The sequence below is a fragment of the Gopherus evgoodei genome, chromosome 5 (genome assembly GCF_007399415.2).
Source record: "Gopherus evgoodei ecotype Sinaloan lineage chromosome 5, rGopEvg1_v1.p, whole genome shotgun sequence".
Taxonomy (NCBI): domain Eukaryota; kingdom Metazoa; phylum Chordata; order Testudines; family Testudinidae; genus Gopherus; species Gopherus evgoodei.
Window position 1 is genome coordinate 22,591,511 of NC_044326.1, and position 24,209 is coordinate 22,615,719.

Below are 24,209 nucleotides of genomic sequence, written 5' to 3' on the forward strand. Positions count from 1 at the left end.
TCATGAAGAGGAGTTATGCAAGTTGATTCCACCCATCATATGAGTTCACAGCTTAGAGCACATGGGGGAAAGGGAATAAAAAACCCTAACAAGAAGGAACTGTATCTTTATGACACCTGGATTCTGCGGGGGCACAGCTTCTAAGCACAAGCAAGGGATCTCCTGATGCTTAGCCTAAGTTAGTCCTTTAGGACATATACAGCTTGTTTATTATAGAAACTTCTGTTACCTTTTCAAATGTAAAATTGTGACTTGTGTGTGTGTGTGTTTACCTGCTTTCATCTTATAAATAACTCTATTTCCTTTTCCCTGTTAATAAATCTTTAGATAGTTTATTATAGTATTGGCTACAAGCATTGTCTTTAGCGTGAGATCTAAAGTGCAACTGACCTGGGATAAGTGAATGGTCCTTTGGGACAGACTGTAACCTGAATATTGCTGTGATCCTTGGTGTAAGGGACCATTTATCACAAAGGTAGGCTCGCCTGTGTGGCAAGACAGATTGGAGTATCCAAGGGGACTCTCTGTAACTCCATGGTTAGGCTGTTATAGTGCCTGATGAGTTTCCACTTGATAATTGGTTTGGTGAAATCTAAGTATAGAAAGCACAACTCATTTGGGGTTTGTACCTCATTGCCTGCTTTTGCGTTATTGTAGAACAACTTGACACCATTATTATTTTATCGCTGCAAATTTTGTGGAAAACAATTAGGTTTTGCAACCCATACAGCAATTTAGCTTTAAAGAAACTATATTTTTAAATCTACATCCTTCTGGTTCAGCTCCATCAATGGTATCAGACTCTACCCTTTGACTATTCATAGATTTTTTTTCTTTTATGTGGCTTATTAATTCACCAGAAGTCTTTTGCCTTTCAGTCACAGACAATCATTCTTAAATTATCCATTTTGCAAGAGCAATTTAAGATACAATTAGAAAGGAGCTAGATAATTTGGCCATAAATACAGTGATTGGCCATTACCCTTTTTAAACCTGATTCCAATTTCTGTCAATTATATTGTATTTAGCCACTGTCTATATGGTCTGTAAAGATGCTTTCTTTTTTTCTTTTAGAAACAACTGGACTAGATTTCCTACAGTTTCTGCCAGCCTCCACTATAAGCCTCCAAATCCTCTATGAATCAAGGCAATTTAATTTATTTAATCTCTGATAATGTTTCTCAATTTCAACTCTGACCATTTATTACAATAATTGGTAATAACAGAGAACAAAGCTTGTTGTAAGGGCAAGGATTATGGGAAGGGAAGGGTTTTTTCTGAGTTTATGTGACTGGCAAAGAGCTAAAGAGCTTGCTTTCAATTTTCCGATCTCCATGTGGTGCTTTGGAATACCTGCATAATTACTGTAATAAGCCAAGTAATAAATACTATTAAGTAAATTGCAGTTGAAAGGCTAGCTTTGAAGCAGACATATTAATGCACAAAGCTGAGTTCCATAACTGCCTCCCCTCACTAAGGTAAATGGTTCATATCCCTAGCAAAATTGATGCTCATTACATCAACGACTCATCTGGCTCTTCTGTGCCCACTGCTGTCGGAGTAGGTTAACTCCGGACTCAGAGAAGATTCATGCAGTTTCATCCCTTAGCTAAATGAAACTGTAGTTGCCAAAGAAGTTTTGCGTGTGCCTTCAAGGTCACAGGATGACAGGTTCTCTCATTCTCTCTCTACACAGCACACATCAGAAGGTACTTTGTATGTTGTTGAGCTGCTCGTTATGGAGGGAACAAGTTCTGCGTGCATTTGTGGTGTGTTAAATAGTCACTTCCTTCATGGCTAATTCCCCTGTAAAATGCAATGAAAGGCGTGCAGTAGAACGGTTGTAGCCTCTGGTATGTTGAAAACCCTCAGTAATTTTGTGCATTTTGTTCCTGTTCAGGGCAGGATTAGACAACAGAGAGGTTAAAATGCCAGTGGCTGCCTATTCCTTTTCGTGTTACTAGGGGAACAGAACTTGGGGTAGCAACAGTGGGAAATTTGGGACAAAAATACTAGGGACAAATTCTGTCACCCACCCAGGCCTCTGTATGCTACTGCGATGGCCTACAGGGGCTGTAACGGCACAACAGGAGTCCGGGGAGAATCTGACTAGTGTAGGGCCTCTGTACAAGCTGCTTCACACAGAGCCTTGAGAGAAGTCAGCTGGGCTCAGGGCTCCAGCTACATGGGATAGCTTGCAGGACCAGAGCATAACCAGCACGTTTATCACAGCTGTCATGGAAGTTGTAGGTTTGTATGGCCCCCATTACAGTAATATCTGAGCAACACACACTCTGTAATGTATTGATTCTCACAACACCCCTGTGAGGTAGGGCAGTGCTATTATCTGCATTATACAGATGGGGAACAGAGGCACAGAGAGACTAAATGACTTGCCCGTGATCACATAGGAAGGTCTGCGGAGAAGCAGGGACTCTCCAGAGTCTTCTGCTAGCATCCTAATTTCTGTATCATCCATCCTCTCCGGGACTTTGAACATTTGGGATGGCATGCTGGCAAACAACGGAACCAATTTCACTGAAAACCCACCCAGTTGAAAACAAGGGTTGCATGGGGAGTTGAAGCGAGAGAGGAGCTCCCAGACTCAGGACTAGTATTTTGCCTCACACTTACAGTAGGTGATGGATTCTGTGTTTCTTCTGTTTGTAGGGGGATAAATTGCAACTGCAGCCACTGGAGCTGGGGGATACCGCCCCCTGCAATATGTACAGCCTTTGGTACACTTGTCCTGTGACCGGGGCTAGGAACTAAAACACTCCTGAATATCACACTCTTACTATGCAAGCACGTGCCTTACTTAACTTGCTGATGATTAACTTCAGGCCCAGTGCTGCTCCTGCTGCTCCCAGTACCGGGAAGGAGAGGTAACAGCTGCTTTCTCTCACCCACCTTCCAGTACTGCTGCTGGTGGGTGGGAGTGTGAACTAACAGGCACTGAGATAACAGCTTCAGTTACCTGATCTGTTTGTTAAAATGTGAGCTTGGTCATTTCCAAGAAATGCTGAGGATACATAACTCCCAATGAAATCACTGCGAGCTTCATGGGACAGGGACCGGCTTGGTGTTCTGTCTGCCCAGCACTGAGCGACAACTGGGGCTGACAGGAGCTACCGCAATACAAATAATAAATGTAATAATAATAATTAATTAATAATCAAGTCAATATGAGTTGTGGGTGCTCAGCACTTGTAAAAATCAGGCCCTCCCAAATGGCTTCTATTGTACAATAGCATATAGTTTAATGAAATACTGAAACTTGTGACATTTTTATTTGCTATTCATTTGAGACATCTGCCTTTTCTGCCATGACCAGCCATGACTTATCATACAAATCCTATGCACATCCAACTAGTCCTCCTTATAAGTATAGCATTAAGCTAAAACAAGCATCAAGGATAACTTGGTATTGATTTTTTTCAATATTCATAATTATCTGAGCCTTTCGACAATATATTTGATAAAACGTCTGTAATTCATACCTTACCCTCCCAATAGGATTGTGGAATGGGGATGTGGTCTAGGCGTGCCCATCGGAGCCCAGCTCTGTTGTAAACTTCAGATGTCAAGTCAGGGAAGTTTCTGTTAAGATCAAGGTTCTGAGCAGTTTGACGTCCATTAATCCAACTATTGTAACCAGCTCCCTAATTTACAGTAAAGAAAGCAAGCTAATTAAACAGATCCAATCCTGCCTGTCTCATAATGTTTGGGGTTCTAAAAATGTTATTTGTTAATGAACAAGTGGAAGTTTTAAATGCCAAAAAGGCACCAGAGATTTGTTAAAAGTGTCCAGAAAGTGGAAATAATATATTTATTTATAGAACACCCTCTATCCCAAAGGACCTCAAAAGCACTTCTGAGCACCACTGATGTGACTCTAAGGTGGAACACAGCAGCTGTTAAACAGGGTTTAAATCAGGGTTCAGCAAGCATAAGAAATATTAATATTTAATTACATCTGATCTTCTAGCTGAGAGAGAAAATATATCAAACGACAAGTTAGTACAAAATAAAAGGATCAGCTTCAATCATCAAAATTGACTCATTGGGCAGGCTACTGAATGTGCCAAAAAGACTTTCATCCGTATCAGACCTCCAGTGTACAAGCAGGAACAATGGAAAATCTGGTCCAAATTACCTGTTAGTTTTGTTAATCTGGGCACTACAGAGCAGCTGCCCAGCAAATCAGATGGGAATAAAATCTGTTAATCAATTATTGTCAAACCCCAAATTTCCCAAACCCCAGATTTTCCTCTCTTTTACAAGGAATTTTATAACATATTCACTTAATTGTAAAAGGTCTTTTACCTCTTCTGCAGCAAGTTCATACCCATCTGGGTTCAGTGAAGGCAGAAGGTGAATTCTAGTGTTGTTTATCAAAGTCTGGATCCTGGGGTTTCCAAGGAGATATTCAGAGCACAAGTATTGTGCAAGGTATATTAACAATTCTTTCCCAACAACTTCATTTCCATGCATGTTTCCAATATACTTAAATTCTGGCTTCACTGTGGAAAGATGGAGTAATGAGATGATTTGTTGTAATTCTGAGAACAATTGGATGCCTTCCCAAACCAGTGCAACGCAGATAGCTGACAGATGAGCCAGTGAGTTTTATTTACAGTAATTTAACATGCATTTTCCTGTAAACATCATGTCAATTCCAGATCCATTTGCACCAACTTCAAGTCAGTTAACAAATTGAATATATATTTTTTATACAATAAAGTGAACTATTTGTTAAGGATTCACAAATGTTATGAGGCAATCCCTGTGGTTAATGATGAGAACAGCTAAAACTAACTATAAATAAGAGTATTTTCAGAGGAATGCAAACAAAAACAACTAGGAAAAGAATCTTTGGCTAAGACATCATCTAGACTACACTGTGATGGCATCTATCAGGCCTTCTCTATCCTCTGCGGGAGGCATGAGCACCCTGACACTCCGCGCCCAAGGAAAAACCTTCTAGACCGGGTGACCAACAAGGCAGTCCTCCAGAGGCCTAGAAGGGCCAAGAGGAAATATTGACCAATCAAGAATAGCAGGTCCGTTAGGAGGTTTGGCCTGCTTTTCCCTAAGGGCAGAGCTGGGTGAGACTGGGACACAGGAGGAGCACCTAAGTGCTAACCCAGAGCCCAGACCAGGTCCTCACTCTAAGCTCAGCAAGTAAGTGCTTGCATTCTGAAGGATTTTTTCTTCTTTGTGTAAAGTGGCAGACAGCTGAATCCTGAGCTGGGAGTTATTTTTGCCCTCCTTAAAGTCCCGTTATGCTGTTCAGAGTGGTGTAATTGCTTGCTAAAGTATGATTTTTATGATAAAACATGTTGCCAATTATGGTTTTATTTTAAAACATGTTTATTTACTGGTTTGTAGGCTGGAAGAGGGAACATTATATTATTAAGGACAGTGCTACCACTGTTCCTTTAACTGGAGGCGAAGAATGGCCTAGTGGTTAGGCTTCTAACATGGGACTTGGGAGATTCAGATCCCTATTCTGCTACAGACTTCCTGTGTGACCTTTGATAACAGATGGCTCTTCAGTCTATCAGAGAAAGGTATAACACGATTCAATGGCTGGAAGTTGAACTAAACAAATTCAAACTAGAAATAGGGTAAAAATATTGAAGTGGGGTAATTAACCATTGAATCAACTTACCAAGAGTGGTGATGTATTCTCCATCACTGGAAATTTTAAAATCAGCATTGGATATTTTTTTCTAAAAGATGTGTTCTAGTTCAATGACAGCTATTGGACTTGAAGCCAGAATTAATCTAGGGAAGTCCTATGCAGAAGGTCAGACTAAATGATTAAAATGGTACTTCTGGCCTTAAAATCCATGAATCTATAGGGAACATGATAGAAGTGCGCCATATCTCACCCTAAGAGGATAGCTGTCAGAGTTATGTCTACACTGCAGCTGGGAGCATTATTACTCACTCGGGTCATGATGTCCAGGATTAGTTGAAAACTCAATCACAAAAAGATCTCTCCCTTCAAAGCTACGGCCAATGCTGTAAGTTCTTGCAATGTGGGAGCACCTAGAAGCAGTCTTCTTCAAAATGCTCACCATTTTGGAATATGAATGATGGGTGAACTGAATTAAAGTTGTAGGCACCTCCACAGTTAAATCTTCCTCAGCTAATTCTGGCTCCCCTGCAGAGAAAAATTATAACTGCAACTAAGTGAGGTCAAAAAGTTTGTGCCAGAGTGGGGTTATCAAGTTACAGTGAACAAACACGTGCCCCTCTGTTCATAAAACATACATTTCCAATAATTGAAGTATGGAAATTAGAAATGAACCTGAATCAAAACCTTAGATCTGAACAAGAACCTCCTTCATTTGTTCTTCCGTGTGAGGTATGCTAGTCCAAGTCTCCAAAACCAGCTACTGCACTTGCACAATGACAGATATTTTAAGATGTGCAGCCATATTTGCTGTGAGCTTCACTGACTAAAAACTGGCCTGCAGTACACTGGTAAACTTCAGCCTTAAGCATAGAGACCGGTCCTTTAAATCTATTGGATCAAATTCATCCTTGGTGTAGCTCAACTGACTTCGGTCACCTGCACTATATATCTCTAAACAACAACAAAAAATAACATTCACAAAAGCAATTTAACTTCCATGAGCTAGTTAGTATTGTGTGTTTCTTGTTGTTCTAAAATTTCAGGTAAGACTTTAAGGTATAATACAAAATCTGTAGGTATATTACAGCAATCATGGATAGTTTATTATGATGTGCCTGTATAGCTTCAGTTCTTACCTCGTAGCTTTGCCAGTGGATCAAAGCAACCTTCTTCTTCACCAGCAAAGAAGCGATCGCAGTCTAAGAAGTAGGGCCAAGCCATGTCTATTGTGTCAAATGCAGGAAGGCAATTTTTTCTCAGGTTTTCACAGACGTGCCTGCAGGGCTTTATCATTTTGTCTTTTTCACACCGTGGAGCCAGTATTGAGCAGCTCAGGAGTCTCAGATCAGGATTACATTCTCCCTGAAGCAAGTTGTGTAGCACGCTCATGAGAATATATTCAGAGCTGAATTCAACCACTTCTCTGGACTTCTGATCCAGCAAATTAGGATACATTGTTTTGGTGTAGGGAACATCACTACAAGAGCCTAAGGTGATGTCCGTGCATTTTGCTACGAGAAACGATAAGATGAACATGTGAAAAATACCTTGCTCATTAACTACACTGAATCCAATACAGCTGTATTGAATAATAGGTTCAATTAATTTAATCTATTTGCTCTTCACAGATTGGCAATAGATCACAATATTCTCAGATATAATTATTGTTTGAAACTATTTGCCAGATGATTCTTAGTCTGTGGCTTTTTGTGAGTAGTTCACTGCAAGCAGCCAGTATTCAAAATTTCAATTAGATTTTCAATTTTTGTTGGACACATGGTAATATTTCTTTTCTCTGGTTGGCTGAGTCTAACTCTTAAAATCAGATTTCTGGTATTTCAAATTCAAAATTTGAAATAGTTAAATGGACGGATTCTGACCACCACAGTGGGTGCAAGTCTGGATGCCTGCAGACTCCCCTGTCATATGGAATCCCCATGGGGCCAGAATAGGTAGTGTGGCCAGAGAAAACAGTTGAGAGGGACAACTGGTGTAAGTTAGAGTAACCCCAAGACTGCTCTATATCGCACCAGGGACAAGATCTTGGGCATATCAGCCCCAGCATGATGGAGCTGAAAAGTTGGCTGACATCTGCCTTCTACCATACATTGGAACTGGAGGATATGGGCTAAAGCAGATTCATTTTAAAAATTCTAGCAAGTAGAAATGTTTTTGCAACATTTAACCAGTTAAAGAAACAAAAGGATAAACTGGTATTTATCACCTATAGTAGAGTTATTGGATATGACGACACTGGGCAACTTGGATATCCAAGTCTGAGTCTTACACTCTGTGCTGAGGTCCCGGGCTGGTATGAGATGATGTCACAGTAGTGGCAGCAAACTCTTACCTTGGGAGAGAGAGAACATCTCCCATTGCTCTCTAGTACCTGACTAGGGCTAATGCATGCAGTAGTATTGCCAGGATCCCGGGGCAGCTGCATCCAGCTGAAGGAAAGAATAACAAGGAAATAACTAGGAAATATTCAGGGTGCTGAGAGCCCCAGGAGGGGCAGGTGGGGAGAGAACAAGAAACCACACCATACCTTTTTCTCCTGTTTGGCATTGTCCTGCAAATAAAGAGAAGATAAATAGAGATTAGCATCATGAACAGGAGAAAAGGGTTGCTTCAATACCTGTCTAGTACTGTAGTTCTTGCTGCATCTCAAATGCAGGGCTGGCCTTACCACGAGGCGAACAGAGGTGGCTGCCTCAGGTGCCAGATTTTGTGTGTGTGTGTGTGTGTGTGTGTGTGTGTGTGTGTGTGTGTGTGTGTGTGTGTAGGGGGGCGCCACTAGGACCCAGAGTGTAGAAAATTGTGTCTGATGGTGCATATGATTCTCTCTGCTCTAGATGCACAGAGATGGTGGAGTGCTGTGCTGGAGGAAATTAGAGACATAACAGGCAGGCAGGAGAAAAGTTGAGATGGAATAACAGAAAGCAGCAGGAGCTGCAAGGAGAGCTAGGAGGAGGAGCCTCTTATGTACCTCTCTAGCACCCCCAGGAGCCTGGACTGATAAACACCAGCTTCTCAGAGAGCTTCCTGTTTCCTGCTGCTTCCCTGAACCCACTTGAGGAGAACAGGCACTCAACTGAAGTAGTAGGAGCCAGTTAGGCCCTTAAGTTGATATCTTCCCTCACTCAAGCCCTGCTACCAGCTTGCTTATTTGTCCCCTTCAATTGAGCGTTGAGAGCCACTATAGCTGGCACAGAACAGCAGTCATGAGTGAAAGAAGAAAATGTCCCTCTGGGGCAGCATTCAGGAAAAGAAAGAAAGCAAAGGAAGCTTTTCTATCTAAACAGGAAGTGCTCTCCTGAGATACATAGACACAAATGTTCACGGTGAGCCTTCTGGTCCCAGTAAGGATGTGAGTGGTGAGGAGATGCCTGACCTTCCAGTTAGTCAGAGTGCAGGTGACCTGGCAGCTACTGCAGCATCCATATCTCCATCTCAAATGGACGTAACCATGCAGAAGAAGAAGAAAAATGTAGATCAGAGAAGAGTGTGGTGGAGGCGCTAGAAACAGCTGCTGCTGACTTGAGTTCCTTAAGCCTAGATACAGGACTGTGGATCCACCTGAGCAGTAGTCTGAGGGACTTCCTTGTACTGCATGGGCCACAGCAAGTAAAAAACGTCATGTTCCCCAAAGATAATGAAAATAGAAGTTTCCATCCAACACATTACTGGTATGAAATCCCCAATGGTGACAAAGTGGAGAGGCCATGGCTTAGGTACTCAAAAACTCAGAATGCTATATGCTATTTTTGTTGCAAATTCTTCCAGTCTAATGTTCCAGCCATATTGGGTTCTACAGGAACAAAGGACTGGAAAAACCTTATAGAAATCTGGCATGCCATGAGAAGGCAGCAAATCACCAGAGAGCATTCCATAGGTGGAAAGAGCTTGAGATGAGATTAAAGTTAAAGGCCACTATAGATGATCAGCATCAAGAGAAGATTGCATCAGAGTCTCTTTACTGGCAAAATGTTCTGAAAAGGCTCATTGCCATTGTAAGAATGCTTGCTACCCAAAACCTAGCACTGCGAGGCACTTCAGATCAGCTGTAAGTGCCAAACAATGGAAATGTCCTTAAAATTGTGGAGCTGATGGCTGACATTGATGCTGTACTCCAGGAGCATCTAAGAGTCACCACCCAAGAAATGTACACACACCACTACCTTGGAAAAACAATTCAAAATGAGATCATACAGTTACTGGCAACAAAAGTCAAACAGAAGATTGTGGTAGATCTGAAGTCAGCAAGATATTAGTCTGTTATTCTGGACTGCACACCTGACATCAGCCATCCAGAACAAATGACTTTAATAGTGCTTTTTGTAACAACAACAGAACCTAGTGAAAATGTCCCTGCAATGGTGACTGTCAGAGAGCATTTTCTAGAATTTATTGACATTGATGATACTACAGGAGCTGGTATGACAAATGTGCTTCTTAAAAAGCTGGACGATACGGGAATTCCGATAGCTGACATGAGAGGTCAGGGCTATGATAATGGTGCCAACATGAGAGGAAAGAACAGAGAGGAGTGCAGACATGGATCCGAGAGTTAAACCCTAGAGCTTTTTTTGTTCCATGCAATTCTCATTTATTGAACTTGGTGGTCAGTGATGCAGCATCAGCTTCTAGTGAGGCTGCTGAATTTTTAAATATAATTTAAAGCATTTATGTATTTGTCTCTGTATCAACTCATCGATGGCAAATTTTGAAGCAACATCTGGGAACATCCTCTCTGATACTGAAACCATTGAGTGCCACACAATGGGAAAGACAAGTGGAGGCAATAAAGCCTATCAAACACCAAATTGGGAAGATAGATGATGCCATAGTTGCCATTATGGAGGATAATGCTATGACTGGAACTGTTTATGGGAGAACAGTGGCAGAGGGAAATGGAATCACCAGAAACATACATAACTTCAAATTTCTATGTGACTTAGTGTTGTGGCATGACATACTGTTTGAAATAAGTGTTGTAAGCAAGAGACTCCAAGGTGTTGATCTTGATATATCTGCAGCAATGGAACAACTGGACAAAGCAAAGTCATACCTACAGTCTTACCGGTCAGATGAGGGATTTCAAAATGTTCTGAAGAGTGCACAGAAATTGGCAGAGGAACTTCACACTGAAGCTGTTTTCCCACCCATTCAAGAATACAAGAGTCACTGAAGAAGAAGACATTTTGATTATGAGGCACGGGATAATCCCATAAGAGACCCCAAACAACAATTCAAAGTTGAATTCTTTAACCAGGTGCTAGATTGTGCAATACAGTCAGTTGAAGAACATTTCATGCAGCTCAAGGAACAGATACCAGTCAGCTCTGTATTCTTAGGGAACCAGGGCGCAGTATCTAGCCTGTCTGACTAATGAAAGGACACCCTCTGCCCCAGCCTCTCCTGGAACCAAAACCTATCATAGAAAAGACTTACAGAGAGCAGTGAAGGGCGGTGGGAGACACACCTAGACCCCTCCTGACAAGGGTGACAAGATGAAGACATCCTACTTGCATACCAAATAGAGAGCAGAGACAACTCCCCTAGCCTCATCTGCATGAAAGATGGGACAGGGAGACATCTCAATTTGCATACAGAATGGAGAACAGAGAACCGCGCTGAACTCTGGCACCAGAAAAAGCAGGGAAGCACTGTATCATGGGAATCTCTGCTCCAGATGTTAATGATGTCTGCTCACACCCAGCTCAGCAGTTATAAGACCAATTCTAGTAATGAATCCTTGATTGATTTCCAAAATAGTGAAGCAGCCTAGTTGCATTGTGAGCTCCCTGGAAGAAAACACCACTCACAGCCAAGGTTGATCAGCTCCTATTGTCTAGCCTAAAGAAAACCCTTGAGTCATCAAGTATCAGAGGGGTAGCCGTGTTAGTCTGGATCTGTAAAAGCAGCAAAGAATCCTGTGGCACCTTATAGACTAACAGATGTTTTGGAACATGAGCTTTCGTGGGTGAATACCCACTTCCTCAGATGCATGTAGTGGAAATTTCCAGGGGCAGGTATATATATGCTAGCAAGCAAGTTAGAGATAACAATGTCTGTTCAATCAGGGAGGATGAGGCCCTGTTCTAGCAGTTGAGGTGTGAAAACCAAGAGAGGAGAAACTGGTTCTGTAGTTGGCAAGCCATTCACAGTCTTTGTTCAATCCTGAGCTGATTTGGTGTCAAATTTGCAGATGAACTGAAGCTCAGCAGTTTCTCTTTGAAGTCTGGTCCTGAAGTTTTTTTGCTGCAGGATGGCCACCTTAAGATCTGCTATAGTATGGCCAGGGAGGTTGAAGTGCTCTCCTACAGGTTTTTGTATATTGCCATTCCTAATGTCTAATTTGTGTCCATTTATCCTTTTCCGTAGAGACTGTCCAGTTTGGCCGATGTACATAGCAGAGGGGCATTGCTGGCATATGATGGTGTATATTACATTGGTGGATGTGCAGGTGAATGAACCAGTGATGGTGTGGCTGATCTGGTTAGGTCCTGTGATGGTGTCGCTGGTGTAGATATGTGGGCAGAGTTGGCATCAAGGTTTGTTGCATGGATTGGTTCCTGAGCTAGAGGTATTATGGTGCGGTGTGCAGTTACTGGTTACTTGAGTCATCAGTTTACCTATAAACAAATCTAGTGTTCTCCCTTGAACCACTGTATTTTCTCTACAAAAATCTCTATTCATCCTCCAGTCAGGATTCTGATGCTTAGATCCAAACTATGCATCAGTTCCACTGGGACTCCATATTCTCCTACTGATCATGCTAGGGGTTCTGCCTGTCTCCAGCACTCAGGACCTTGAGCTACCACCATCACCTGGGAACCCCGACCAGTTCAAACTTCAGGAAGCGGTGAGATCCCCTTCTTTTTCTCTCTCTGTTTTCCTTTCTACCTTAGGTGTTAACCTTTAATAATGTATATTATGTTGGTTTAGCCCTCCTTGTGTAGTTATCACTATTATTCAATAAATAACTTGTATGGTTAATCTGGTTGCTTCTCTCTCTCTTGCTGAACTTTACTCTTTTGTGTTTTTAGCTTCCCCCATATACTCTGCAGCAACGCTTCTTTTACCTAAGCTAAAGATCCCTGCAGCGCCCAAAATACTGTGGGGTTTGCTCATCAAGTAGGTTACTGCCAGGACAATTGTGATGTGAGAGTGGGGATAGGGATGGGACAGCTTGAAAGTGCTGCTTGACCCAGTCCATAGAGCCTGGGGGCATATATGGGGGGGCAGCTTGAAAGTGCTGCTTGACCCAGTCCATAGAGCCTGGGGGCATATATGGGGGGGCAGCTTGAAAGTGCTGATTGACCCGGTCTGCTCAGACTTGCTCTGTTAATGTATGTGTGTGAGTGTTTATCCGGTTCTGGGGCTAGAGAAACCCAGCCCTAGGGAACCGAGGTCCTGCAGGATAGCTCCATTGGGAGGGGACTTGCAGCAGGGAGAAGTAGAGCTCCATATAAAAACACAAGTGACACAAGCAGTACACTGATTACAGAACCCTCCTTCCCAGCCCCACAAGCAGAGTAACCCGAATAAATGAGCATACCCCAAAGTAACGGGCAAATCTGGTAACAGAACACAGCAGTATATTTGGGATATTGTATGCTATTCCAAAACTCCTCACTATGCCTGAAGAAGACCTACACCAGCAATGCGGGGCACTAGAGACAGTGTTGACACATGATGACATGTGCAATATTGATGCGAGTGATTTAGGTGATGAACTGAAAGCCCTTTGAAGATACATTTCTGCAGAATCAACTCCAAAGGCTGTTCTGGAATATATGTACACAAATAAGATGACCACCCTCTTTCCAAATGCTTTTGTTGCTCTGCGCATACTTCTAACACTTCCTGTAACAGTTGCCATTGGAGAACGCAGCTTCTCCAAGCTGAAGTTAATAAAAACACATCTACACTCCACAATGACACAGGAGAGGCTTGTCGGCCTTGCAACTATCCCAGCAGAGCATGAGCTGGCCCAGACTGTGGACCGTTAGCAGGAAGTAGTTCAAATCTTTGCAACCAAGAAGGCACGGAAAGCACCACTTTCATTATTCAGACAGATAATGCCAGTGTTTACTATGCAGACAAGAAAAATTACATTTGCTGTTCAGGCGTTTGAAAGTTAAGTGTTACTTACATTTTTTGAACAAGGCAATTTAAGCTGTTAGTTCTCCTTTATTGGGGTAGGTAGCAGAGCAGTACCATGAGAGGAGTAGAACAGGAAGAAGGCAGAATTAAGACCTTTCAAAGTTTTGGCCCAAGCAAGGGGACATGGGGACATCATTTGAGCTCCCTGCCTCAGGTGCCAAAATGTTGTGGGCCAGCCCTGCTCAAATGTTTGAACTCAGAATAAAACATGCCTAGTTAAGAGACTTTTTACAGATGCAAACAAAGATACGTGGCAATCAGTTAGTGGCCTCGAATACCAAAGGGAAACACAATGCAATATTACTGTGGCTTGTAGGGAAGGAAAGGAAAAGTTCCATGTGATGTCAAAACCCCAGCTCTCCTGTGTCCCACTAACATTCCAGCCAGGAAAAATATGGGCATTATTGTCAGGTGTATCAATCTAATCCAGTGGTTCTCAAACTGTGGGTTGGGACCTGAAAGTGGGTCTTGAAACCATTTTAATGGGGTCGGCAGGGCTGGCTTAGACTTGCTGCGGCTTGGGGCTCAAGCGAAAGCCTGAGGGATTCAGGCGGTGGGGCTCAGGTTACAGGCTCCCTGGCTGGGGCTGAAGCCCTTGGGCTTTGCCTTTGACCCCTTCCCCACCTGGGCCAGTGGGACTCAGGCTTTGGCTTAGCCTCCCAGGTGGTGGGACTCAGGTGGGCTCAGGGTTCAGTCCCCCCCTTGGGATCATATAGTAATTTTTGTTGTCAGAAGGAGGTTACAGTGCAATCATATCTTATCTAATCTAATCTAAAGCATTTATATTGTGCTCACCACTGTAGTAACTGAGATCCTAACAAATCTATCAACACCACAGTATACAGGCCCACGCATGATCTATGTCCCTTTCTCTCGAAAGCAATTAGACAAATTTTATTTTAAATCTTCCACCACCTCTTCTACCTTCTTATTTTTTCTAATTTTGGCAACTAAGGCAAAATGATGCTACTAAAATAAGACTCCAACTGTTTGTTTTTTTCAGCGCCCCATTGGAAATAACAATTATGTGCGAGCCTTGTAAATATCAAAGGGTATGTTTCCACTGGCGTGTATTGGGGATCTAGCCATGTAGCTATAGCCAATGGGAGGCTGGCAGCTAGCTCCTCGTATTTGTTCTTATAAAACCAAATGTATTATGTCTACTAAGAAAAGTGTGAATTACTACTCCCAGCATATTTAAGAGTTATTATATGAATTCATTCTGTTAATCACTCTGTGGAAACCAAAGCAAAATCATTAACATGAAAACAAAATTAGCACTGGAATTTGATCTTGACGATGGACAATTTAATGGGAAATGAGTCCGGTTATGTATCCTGAATTATCATCAATTAACATTACTCTGTAAACCATTTCTGCGGCTCTGTGCTATTATAAATATTTAATTTTTGACACCAGCAATTAGTGGTAACCAATACTCTTGTGGCAACTTTTTTAATATATACTATTTATATAGGCTTTTTGTCCTGGCTTGGTAGATAATGGTAATAACAAACAATACTTAGTGCAGCTATATGGTGTCTTCCATCAGGGGCTTTAAGTGTGCTTTCTTTAACTCAGCCCTCGTCCAGACTAACCCACGGCATCGGCGGGTTAAAATCGATTGCTCGGGGATCGATATATCGCGTCTAGTCTGGACGCGGTGTATCGATCCCCGAGCGCGCTTACATCGATTCCGGAACTCCATCAATCCGAACGGAGTTCCGGAATCGACACGGAGAGCCGCGGACATCGATGCAGCGCCGTCCAGACTGGTGAGTACCTCGATTTTAGAAATTCGACTTCAGCTACGTTATTCTCGTAGCTGAAGTTGCGTATCTAAAATCGATTTTAATTCCTAGTCTGGACGTGGCCTCAGCCTCACAATCTCCCTGTGAGGTAGGTATTATTAACTCTAGTTACAGATGAAGACCCTAAGTGACAGAGAGACCAATTTCCTAGTTTTTGTTTTGAGAGCCTCAAATCTGCCTCTTGCATCCACAATATTATGACTGGAGATAACTGTGGGTGCATTTTGTAGCATATAAGCTGGAAAGGAACAATCAGGTGGTCAGATATTTCATACTAGGAAATGCACCAGCAATTATTTCTGCCTATATAATCAGAGGACATTTTTCAAAATCAAGCCTTAAGACCCTCCTCTCTGCACTCACAGTGATTATTAGCGATAGGTCCCTTTGTTTCATGGGTTACCTGTTAGGATGGATGAGACAAAAATCATTTCCAGAAAATGATTGTTCCCTGTCCACTCTAGCTGGTCAGTCAGGTTCAGCAGCAGTGCAGAGGGAACTGCTAATGACAACCATGGCTCATTGTAAATAAAGCTTCTGTGACTTGCCCAAGTTCATGTTCTTCATTGGTCTGGGTCATAATCACAAATCCCCTGTGACAGGGTGTATATGGTCCTTTGTTGCTCCCTGCTGGAGGTCAGGGCTGGCCTTAGTCCAAATGGCACCCCAGGTGAGGAGCATCTTCATCCCTCTCCTCCCTCCATTTGTTAAATTTTTGAATATCTTATTTTTATTGCACCTGTAGCCCATTTCATAACTTGGATGCACAATTTGCATGCAGATTTATCTTCTTATATGTCAGGGATAAATCTGCACACTAGGATCTGTAAATCTGTATTTATTCATGCCATAGATAAGCAAATAAAAAATTTGTTTCTTCTACACTTATAGAAACTTTTAAATTTTAAGAATAATGGAAATGTACTAACATCAAGAAATTAAACTATGCCCCAACATTGGGTAAACCAGTATTAATAGTGTTACAGTAGGTGTTACAGTAGATGATAGGGTTAAAATGTTAACCCTAGTCGTTTAGTTCAAAGGGTCACATTTCTCACCTTTGCCCTCGCGAACTGAAGCACAGTGTCAGAAAGATCCAAAGATTGGCCAATGGCATTTTGAAGTAATAAAATAGCAAGTGATGTCAGTCTCTCATCAGCCATCACTGATCAAAGATATGTTTTAATAAGCTTGAGTTTTGAAAAGCTGTGCTCACTACTCACAATTGTGACCAACAGGCTGAGCATATTCCTCAAAGCTTTCCACACATTAGGAAAAGTGTCATTCAGCTCTGCATCATGAATGAATTGTAGAACTTGGAGCGGAAAGTGCTTCTTGTGTGGCAAAGTGTGATGGATGTTGTCCAATTCGACACAGAGGTCTTTATTATGCATGCATCTGAGGAAGTGGGTATTCACCCACGAAAGGTCATGCTCCAAAACGTCTGTTAGTCTATAAGATGCCAGAGGATTCTTTGCTGTCTTTATTATTGACATCCAAACATTCCCCATGAGTCAGCATCCGATGAAACTCTGTACGATTGTTCAAGAGTATTTTCCAGTCGGCCAGCAATCTGCTAAGGTCATACCAAAACCCTCCTGGTCTTTTTGTGGTGCTTCCTTTGTCCAAACCTGTCTTTGATGGACACTCGAGCGGTGTCAACACACAAGCAAAAAAACTCTCTCTTGAATTTTTCTTCCAAGCTTCCCATCAACCCATCTGTACTCTTGTAACCAAACTATCTCTTCTTCTGATGAATACTAGTTTCCTTGAAGACAGGCTCAACTCCTACATTTTCCACCATTTCTTTGGCAGCAGTGATGACATCTTTGAATCCGTTATTTCTGTAGGCCACAATGAAATTAAGGCAGCTTCTTATCAAAATAGTAGCAGTCACGATGTCCACTGACTGATTTTGTAATGCCTTGCTTAGAACATTTACTTGGAACAGGATATTATGCCAACCCACAACTGAGGCCAGAAATTTAAAGTCTGCTGTATGGTTTGCCAGGCTTTGCACCTTGTCTCAGATTCCAGCCTTGGCTTTACTCGACTTCACCAGCTCCATCAGAGCATTGTAAACCTCAGTCACTTGGTACCTCACAGGTCTTACGCAGTCAATGTGGCTCTCCCAGCAAGTGTCACTTAGTGGCTTCATGGTCAGATTTGTAACATTGTCTGTGAGGCTCCACAGGCTCAGATAAAAGGTGGTGAAGGGCCTTAGCAGGTCAGTTCCTGACTGGGACCAGAAGGGTGAGGAAAGGTGCTCTACTCTGGCCACAGGAGCTCATATGGCTACATTCACTATTCCTAGGGGAGAGAGGATGTTAGAATGCTAACCTCAAGGTAATGACCAGAGGTAAAGGGACAAGGTGGGAAGAGACCCTGGGAATGCAGTAGCAACTAATCAAAGGAAGCAGTACATGACTGCTGTTCATAGGGTCCCTGAGTTGGGATCCAGAGTAGTGTCCAGGCCTGGATTTCTCCACCGGCCACTGGGAAAGTGGCCTATGCTCCAAGAAAGAGGACATAAGAACGTCCATATTGCATCAGACCAATGGTCCATCTAGCCCAGTATCCTGTCTTCCGACAGTGGCCAAAGCTAGGTGCTCCAAAGGGAATGAACAGAACAGGTAATCATCAAGTAATCCATTCCTTGTCGCTCACTCCCAGGTTCTGGCAAACAGAGGCTAGGGACACCATTCCTGACCATCCTGGCTAATAGCCATTGATGAACCTATCCTCCGTGAATTTATCTAGTTTTTTTTTAACCCTGCTATAGTCTTGGCCTTCACAATATCCTCTGGGAAGGAGTTCCACAGGTTGATTGTGCATTGTGTGAAAAAAATACTTCCTTTTGTTTGTTTTAAACCTCCTGCCTATTAATTTCATTTGGTGACCCCTAGTTCTTGTGTTATGGGAAGGAATAAATAACACTTCCTTATTTACTTTCTCCACACCAGTCTTGATTTTATAGCCCTCTATCATATCCCCCCTTGGTTGTCTCTTTTCCAAGATGAAAAATCCCAGTCTTATCAATCTCTCCTCATATGGCAGCCATTCCATACCCCAGGTAATTTTTGTTGCCCTTTTCTGAACTTTCTCCAGTTCCAATATATCTTTTTTGAGATGGGGTGACCACATTTGCACACAGTATTCAAGATGTGGGCATACCATGGCTTTATATAGAGGCAATACGATATTTTTGCTCTTATTATCTGTCCCTTTCTTAATGATTCACAATACTATGTTCACTTTTTTGACTGCCGATGCACATTGAGTGGATGTTTTCAGACCTGATCCTGTGCTCCACTTAGGAATAAATCAAGACTTCCCTTTCTTCTTGTGGGTTCCAGGACTAGCTGCTCCAAGAAACAGTCATTTAAGGTGTCAAGAAACTTTATCTCTGCATTTCGTCCTGAGGTGATATGTGCCCAGTCAATATGGGGATAGTTGAAATGCCCCATTATTATTGAGTTTTTTATTTTAATAGCCTCTCTAATCTCCCTGAGCATTTCAGAGTCACTATCACCATCCTGGTCAGGTGGTCAGTAATATATCCCTACTGCTATATTCTTATTATCCAGCATGGAATTACTACCCATAGTGAGTCTACATTCAATGTTCTATGGATAAACAGACAAGGCTTGTTTAGAAGCCCAAGAGAAGGATGGGATTTAAAGGGCCCAGAGACTGGGCTTAAGACCCAGGTGAGGGCTGACAGTTTATTGAACTCTTTACTACACCGTAAGGGGTTCATTCCTTTTTGACTGTATGACTTGGCTGGAGGGCCGAGTCACCAAAGACCCGCATAGTGAGGTTGGCAACCTACAGGGGGAGAAAAGATTGCAGCACCACACCCAGCCAATAAGGGACACTCATGAGAGATGAGTGTCTCTGTCATATTCCCCTGGTGTTTTTCTTTCTAACAGACCTCAATCATTAAATGAGACAGTTGGGCATGCACACTTTGCCAAACTCTATTCCATCGCTGACCAGGAATGTTACACCCATCAGTGAGTGTGATATGTGGCAGTCTCAGTGGAAACTCAGTATTCTTCCCATTCAACTGCAGTAAACGGTATTTTAGCAGCAGCTGGGGACAAGAGGAGAAACCCAAAGAGAAAAACATAGCAAGCTTAAACTGCTATAATATTACTGGTTCCTTCCTCCCTGGCCATTCAAGAAGCAGCAGACTTGCTAAATTTAGCAGCTACCTAATCCCTGCCTTGCTGGCCAGAAGGAAAGTTGCCATGATGGCAATTGATGGAAGAGATGGAAACACTCACCAAGTTATATACAGTGGCTCGATTCACACAAGGGCCAGATAATTTTGGGAGCAGTAATATATGTAAATATACTTTTTATGAGAGGGAGTATACTAGTCTTGTGCTTCAGGGCATAAATTGATCATCTACATCTCTCCCCCATTATAAACAACACTGAATATTTGCTAGATGCCTTATGGATTGGTCTTGGACTTCTTTTCTTCACCTGAAACTTCACATACTGACTAGAAAAGCAGCAAAGAGTCCTGTGGCACCTTATAGACTAACAGACGTTATGGAGCATGAGCTTTCGTGGGTGAATACCCACTTCATCAAATCCATGTGTCTAGACTAGAGTTGGTCAGAAAACAAATGTTCTGCCCGTCAACATTGTTGAGATTTTTGGAAGGAAAAGCATCACACATTGGGAGGAAAAGCCAAAAATTTTAAATATTTCATGGAACAAAATTCTATTTTTTTCCTCAAGTCAATCAAAAACTTTTGTTTTGATAAATTTGAACTGTTTAATTTCAATTTCAACCTTTTTAAATTTTAATATAATATAAAGTAAGTTTAAACCTTTTTGTTCTGAAAATATTGAGAAAGAACATTTTAACATTTTCATAGTGCTTTTTCCATTTTCTTCTAACAATTTCATCAAATCAATACAATTTCTCACAAATAATGGTTTTGATAAAAAAGCATTTTCTGATGGAAAACCGTTTTGATGAAACTTCCAACCAGCTCTAATGTTGACTGCTATTCTAGAGGTTTCATAGAGTTGATGGTCCAGAAATATGATCTCCTATAACAAACTCTGGGGCATATTCCCATGAAAATGAGCTAATTAGTCAGTTAAGTTAATGAATTAAGTTAGTTCTCATGCTGTTGGTTGGACAGTATGGAGGACAGCAAATGCATTATGTGTCTCCATCATTTTCTGTCTTGATCCTGATAAAGCACATTAGGGGATAGAATGCCATCTGTTGACATCATCTTGCCATCGTGTTTTAAGTCTTCCAGGAGTCTTTTTCCATCCTGCTTTCACTAGGTCAAAGTTCAAGATGATTCTCACCGGAAAGTTGGAAGGAACTCTGAGCAAATGACCACACTGTCTTAGAGAGAGTTGAGTGACCGTTTGAGAAAGCAGGACCTGATTAGTTAGAAAATGGATCTCTTCATTCTATTGGAATTCATACCATTTGATGCTTCATCTGTAACCAACTTCTTTTCAATCTTGACAGTGAGAGACCTTTTTTCAGTCCCATCGGTCAGAATACTGACTACCAAAACATTATATATCCTCAGCTTCATCTCTGTACTTATCAGGGTGTTCAGTTAGCAAAAGACATTTCTAATGAGACACGTCATTACTGATGACACTCTTGCAGTGCAGGCTTCAAGTTTTTTCTCAGTGCCACCCACATTATGAACAGTAGAGTGGAGGTAGGTGATATCACCAACAATCTTGACTGGGTGGTCACCCACTAGGGGGTTAGTGCCTACAGTCTGTTGAAAATACCTATCTGGAAGAATTTTGGTTTTATTCCAATTAATTTTGAGGCTTACTTTTGCCACTGACCTTTCTGGGCTTTAATTGCTGCAACCAGCACTATATTGACAGCAAAATCAGTGTCAGTGAGGTTCCTGTCATCAAGATGCCTAAACTGCATTTACTTAATGTGTGGTCTAGCATGTAATCTATGCTGGCATTGAAGAGATTTGAGGCAGCAATGCATCCTTGTCAAACACCTTGTCAAACACCTGACCTACTTCAGAAGATGGCAGTTCTTTTCCCACTTACAGAATGCAGCTTGAGGACTTATCATATAGAAGACAGAATATTACGCAAAGCTTGCCAGGGAGGCATACAAATTTCAAGCTCAGCCAAAGCGATAGAGTCAATCATGGCCTTGATATCCACAAATGCCATGTGAATAGGTCCTTGAATTCTTACGCCTTCTCGATATGCTAGTGCACTGTGAAGATTTGCTTTGTCATGGAATGAAGACAGCTTGTTGTGGTCTTCTCTTAACTCCTTAAAATATCATCAGCTCAGAACAACAAGAGAGAAGGAAAAACATTCCCTGCGACAGACAGAAGAGTAATTCCTGAATAGTTATAAAAGTCTTATTTGCTCCCTTTACATTTCCAAAGTGGTAAAATATTACCATTTTGCCAGTCAGACTGGACTGACTCTTCTCCAGATGATAATGAACAGTGTCTGCAGCCACAAAAGAATAGTTGGTCCTGTACTTTTTAATAATGCCACAGGAATTTCACAGATTCCTGCTGCCTTATTTCACTTCAGCGTCTTTACAGCACTGTGATTTCAGTGATAGTGATTTCACCAGCACGGTTCTGTGAAAAATGGGTCAACTTGGCAACAGCCTTAATGTCAGGGTCCAAAGAAACTGGGGTGCATGTAGCAGCTGTCGGAAATGTTCCCTCCAACCTGCCATGAACTCCACTTTTTCAGCGATTAGTTGACAAAAACTGGAGTAGACCACACCAAGTTAATGACCTTTCTCATGAGTGAGGTTGCACAGGTATTTATAGAAGGGAAGCCACATTGTTCCTGGCAGAAGCTTCCTGAAGTGAGATGGTGTAGCAGGGTGGTCCCCTGCTCCTGCCCTTTGGGGCTTAAAACAGCCCAGGGGAGGGCTGAGGCTGGGGCAAGAAGCTTGGGCTGATTGGGGAAAGTAGGCTCAGCTGTGGCCATGCCCCAATCAGGCCCAGCTGGCCCCTATAAGAGGCTGTGAGCCAGAAGCCCGGGAAGTCTCCCTCTGCCTGTAAAGGGAGAAGAGCCTGGCTGCAGGGAGCTAGAGACAGGGTACCTGAGTGAAGCAAGGCTGGGGAAAGGCAGAGGAGCTGGGGAGCTCCGGCCTGGAAAGCCCCAGGCTGTGGCCTAGCACAAGGCCAACAGGTACTGGGGGTTGCAGAGGGCAGCCCAGGGGTAGGCAAAGGCAGCAGGTCCAAACCCAACCTTGCCAGTGATGAGTAGGCTGATATTGCAGTCTTCCCCAGGGCGCAGGGGCTAGACAATGACTGGCAGTAGTTGTATACTGAGGCGAGGTGGGGATAGAGGGTTGGGGGGGTCCTCAGGGAAGGGAGACCCAGATTGGAGGGGTTACTGCCAGGGGGCAGCACCCCAGGTAAACAGGGCACTGGGGTCCAGGGAGGGACACGGGGGCCAGAGGACAGGCAGATCACCGACCTGCAGAGGGCACTCTGGAGCTGGAATGAGCTAATTCCCAGAAGTCACCAGCAGAAGGCGCCGCAGGGGTGAGTCCGCATGTCTACAGATGGCTTTGGCTTTCATAAAAACTTTTCAGTTAGTGCGTATTGATTTATTATGGGAGCCATTTAGCTTACGACATACGGTCGTATCACCTCTCACATGTGATGCTGTTCAATGATGATTAAGATATTAACAGAGATTCAGGGCTTCCTGGCTTTTTGGGAGGTACTAATGAGAGTCATGTCAGCATCAATTATCTGAGATCTAAAGTCTGTCCAGGTGGATTCAGCATCAATATATTCTGACAGCCTCTCCAACGTGTTCAAGATCTTAACTCCATAGTGGTTATGAATGCTATTGATTTCTAGATTAGATAATTCAAATTTTGGTAACCCAATGGTTGCTTTACCTATGCTCTTTTGTCTGAAATTGGTGAAGACTAATTTGTGGTCGGTGTTAATGAGTGCAGTAGACCAATAAGTACTGCAGTTTCTGATGGATGATCTCTTGCAACAAAGAGATTATAATGTAATCAATCATCATCCTTGTTCATTCCATCATTCAGCCAAATAAATCGGAGATTTTGCTTCCTATAAAACCAGGGGTTCTTAATGACAGGCTCATGAGAAATGCACAGCTGTACAAGGCATTTGCTGTCATCCAAGATTCAGGTATCCAGGATAACTGGTCCAATTTTTTCCCATGCTTCAACAGTATTACCAACAGTAGCATTAATGTTACCAAGCAGAGTGATGATTAGATAGATCTATTAATAAACAAATAAAGTTGACCCCAAAAGATATTCTAATTTTTAGATAACGAGCAGAAATCTGCTATCAGTAACATGGATGCAATGCCCAAGTCAACTTAAGTTACTTATGTCATCATACAATTGGCTCCATAGATAACTCTACAACAGAGATGGCTAAAGATTTGCTACTTAATTTGCTGTGTTTCTGATAACGAGATTAGAATTTCATATACATAAAAACAGAGGATAGAAATGTTGCAAGGCCCATCCCAAATATGTGTTTCTGATTAAATAGTTCTTTGGAAACTATCATGATGCCAAA

General features: G+C 42.3%; 1 protein-coding gene across 1 annotated transcript in view; it reads right to left on the reverse strand.

Moving 5' to 3' along the window:
• The window catches only part of CPZ (carboxypeptidase Z), a 64,229-nt gene that overhangs the window by 21,142 nt on the left and 18,878 nt on the right, over positions 1-24,209 (reverse strand). Inside the window, exons 2-6 of the mRNA XM_030563638.1 lie at positions 8,193-8,216; positions 6,784-7,158; positions 5,957-6,172; positions 4,327-4,523; positions 3,501-3,662 (exon numbers count right to left, since the gene is read on the reverse strand). Coding sequence (XP_030419498.1) covers positions 3,501-3,662; positions 4,327-4,523; positions 5,957-6,172; positions 6,784-7,158; positions 8,193-8,216 — 974 coding nt within the window. The remainder of the gene's footprint in view (positions 1-3,500; positions 3,663-4,326; positions 4,524-5,956; positions 6,173-6,783; positions 7,159-8,192; positions 8,217-24,209) is intronic.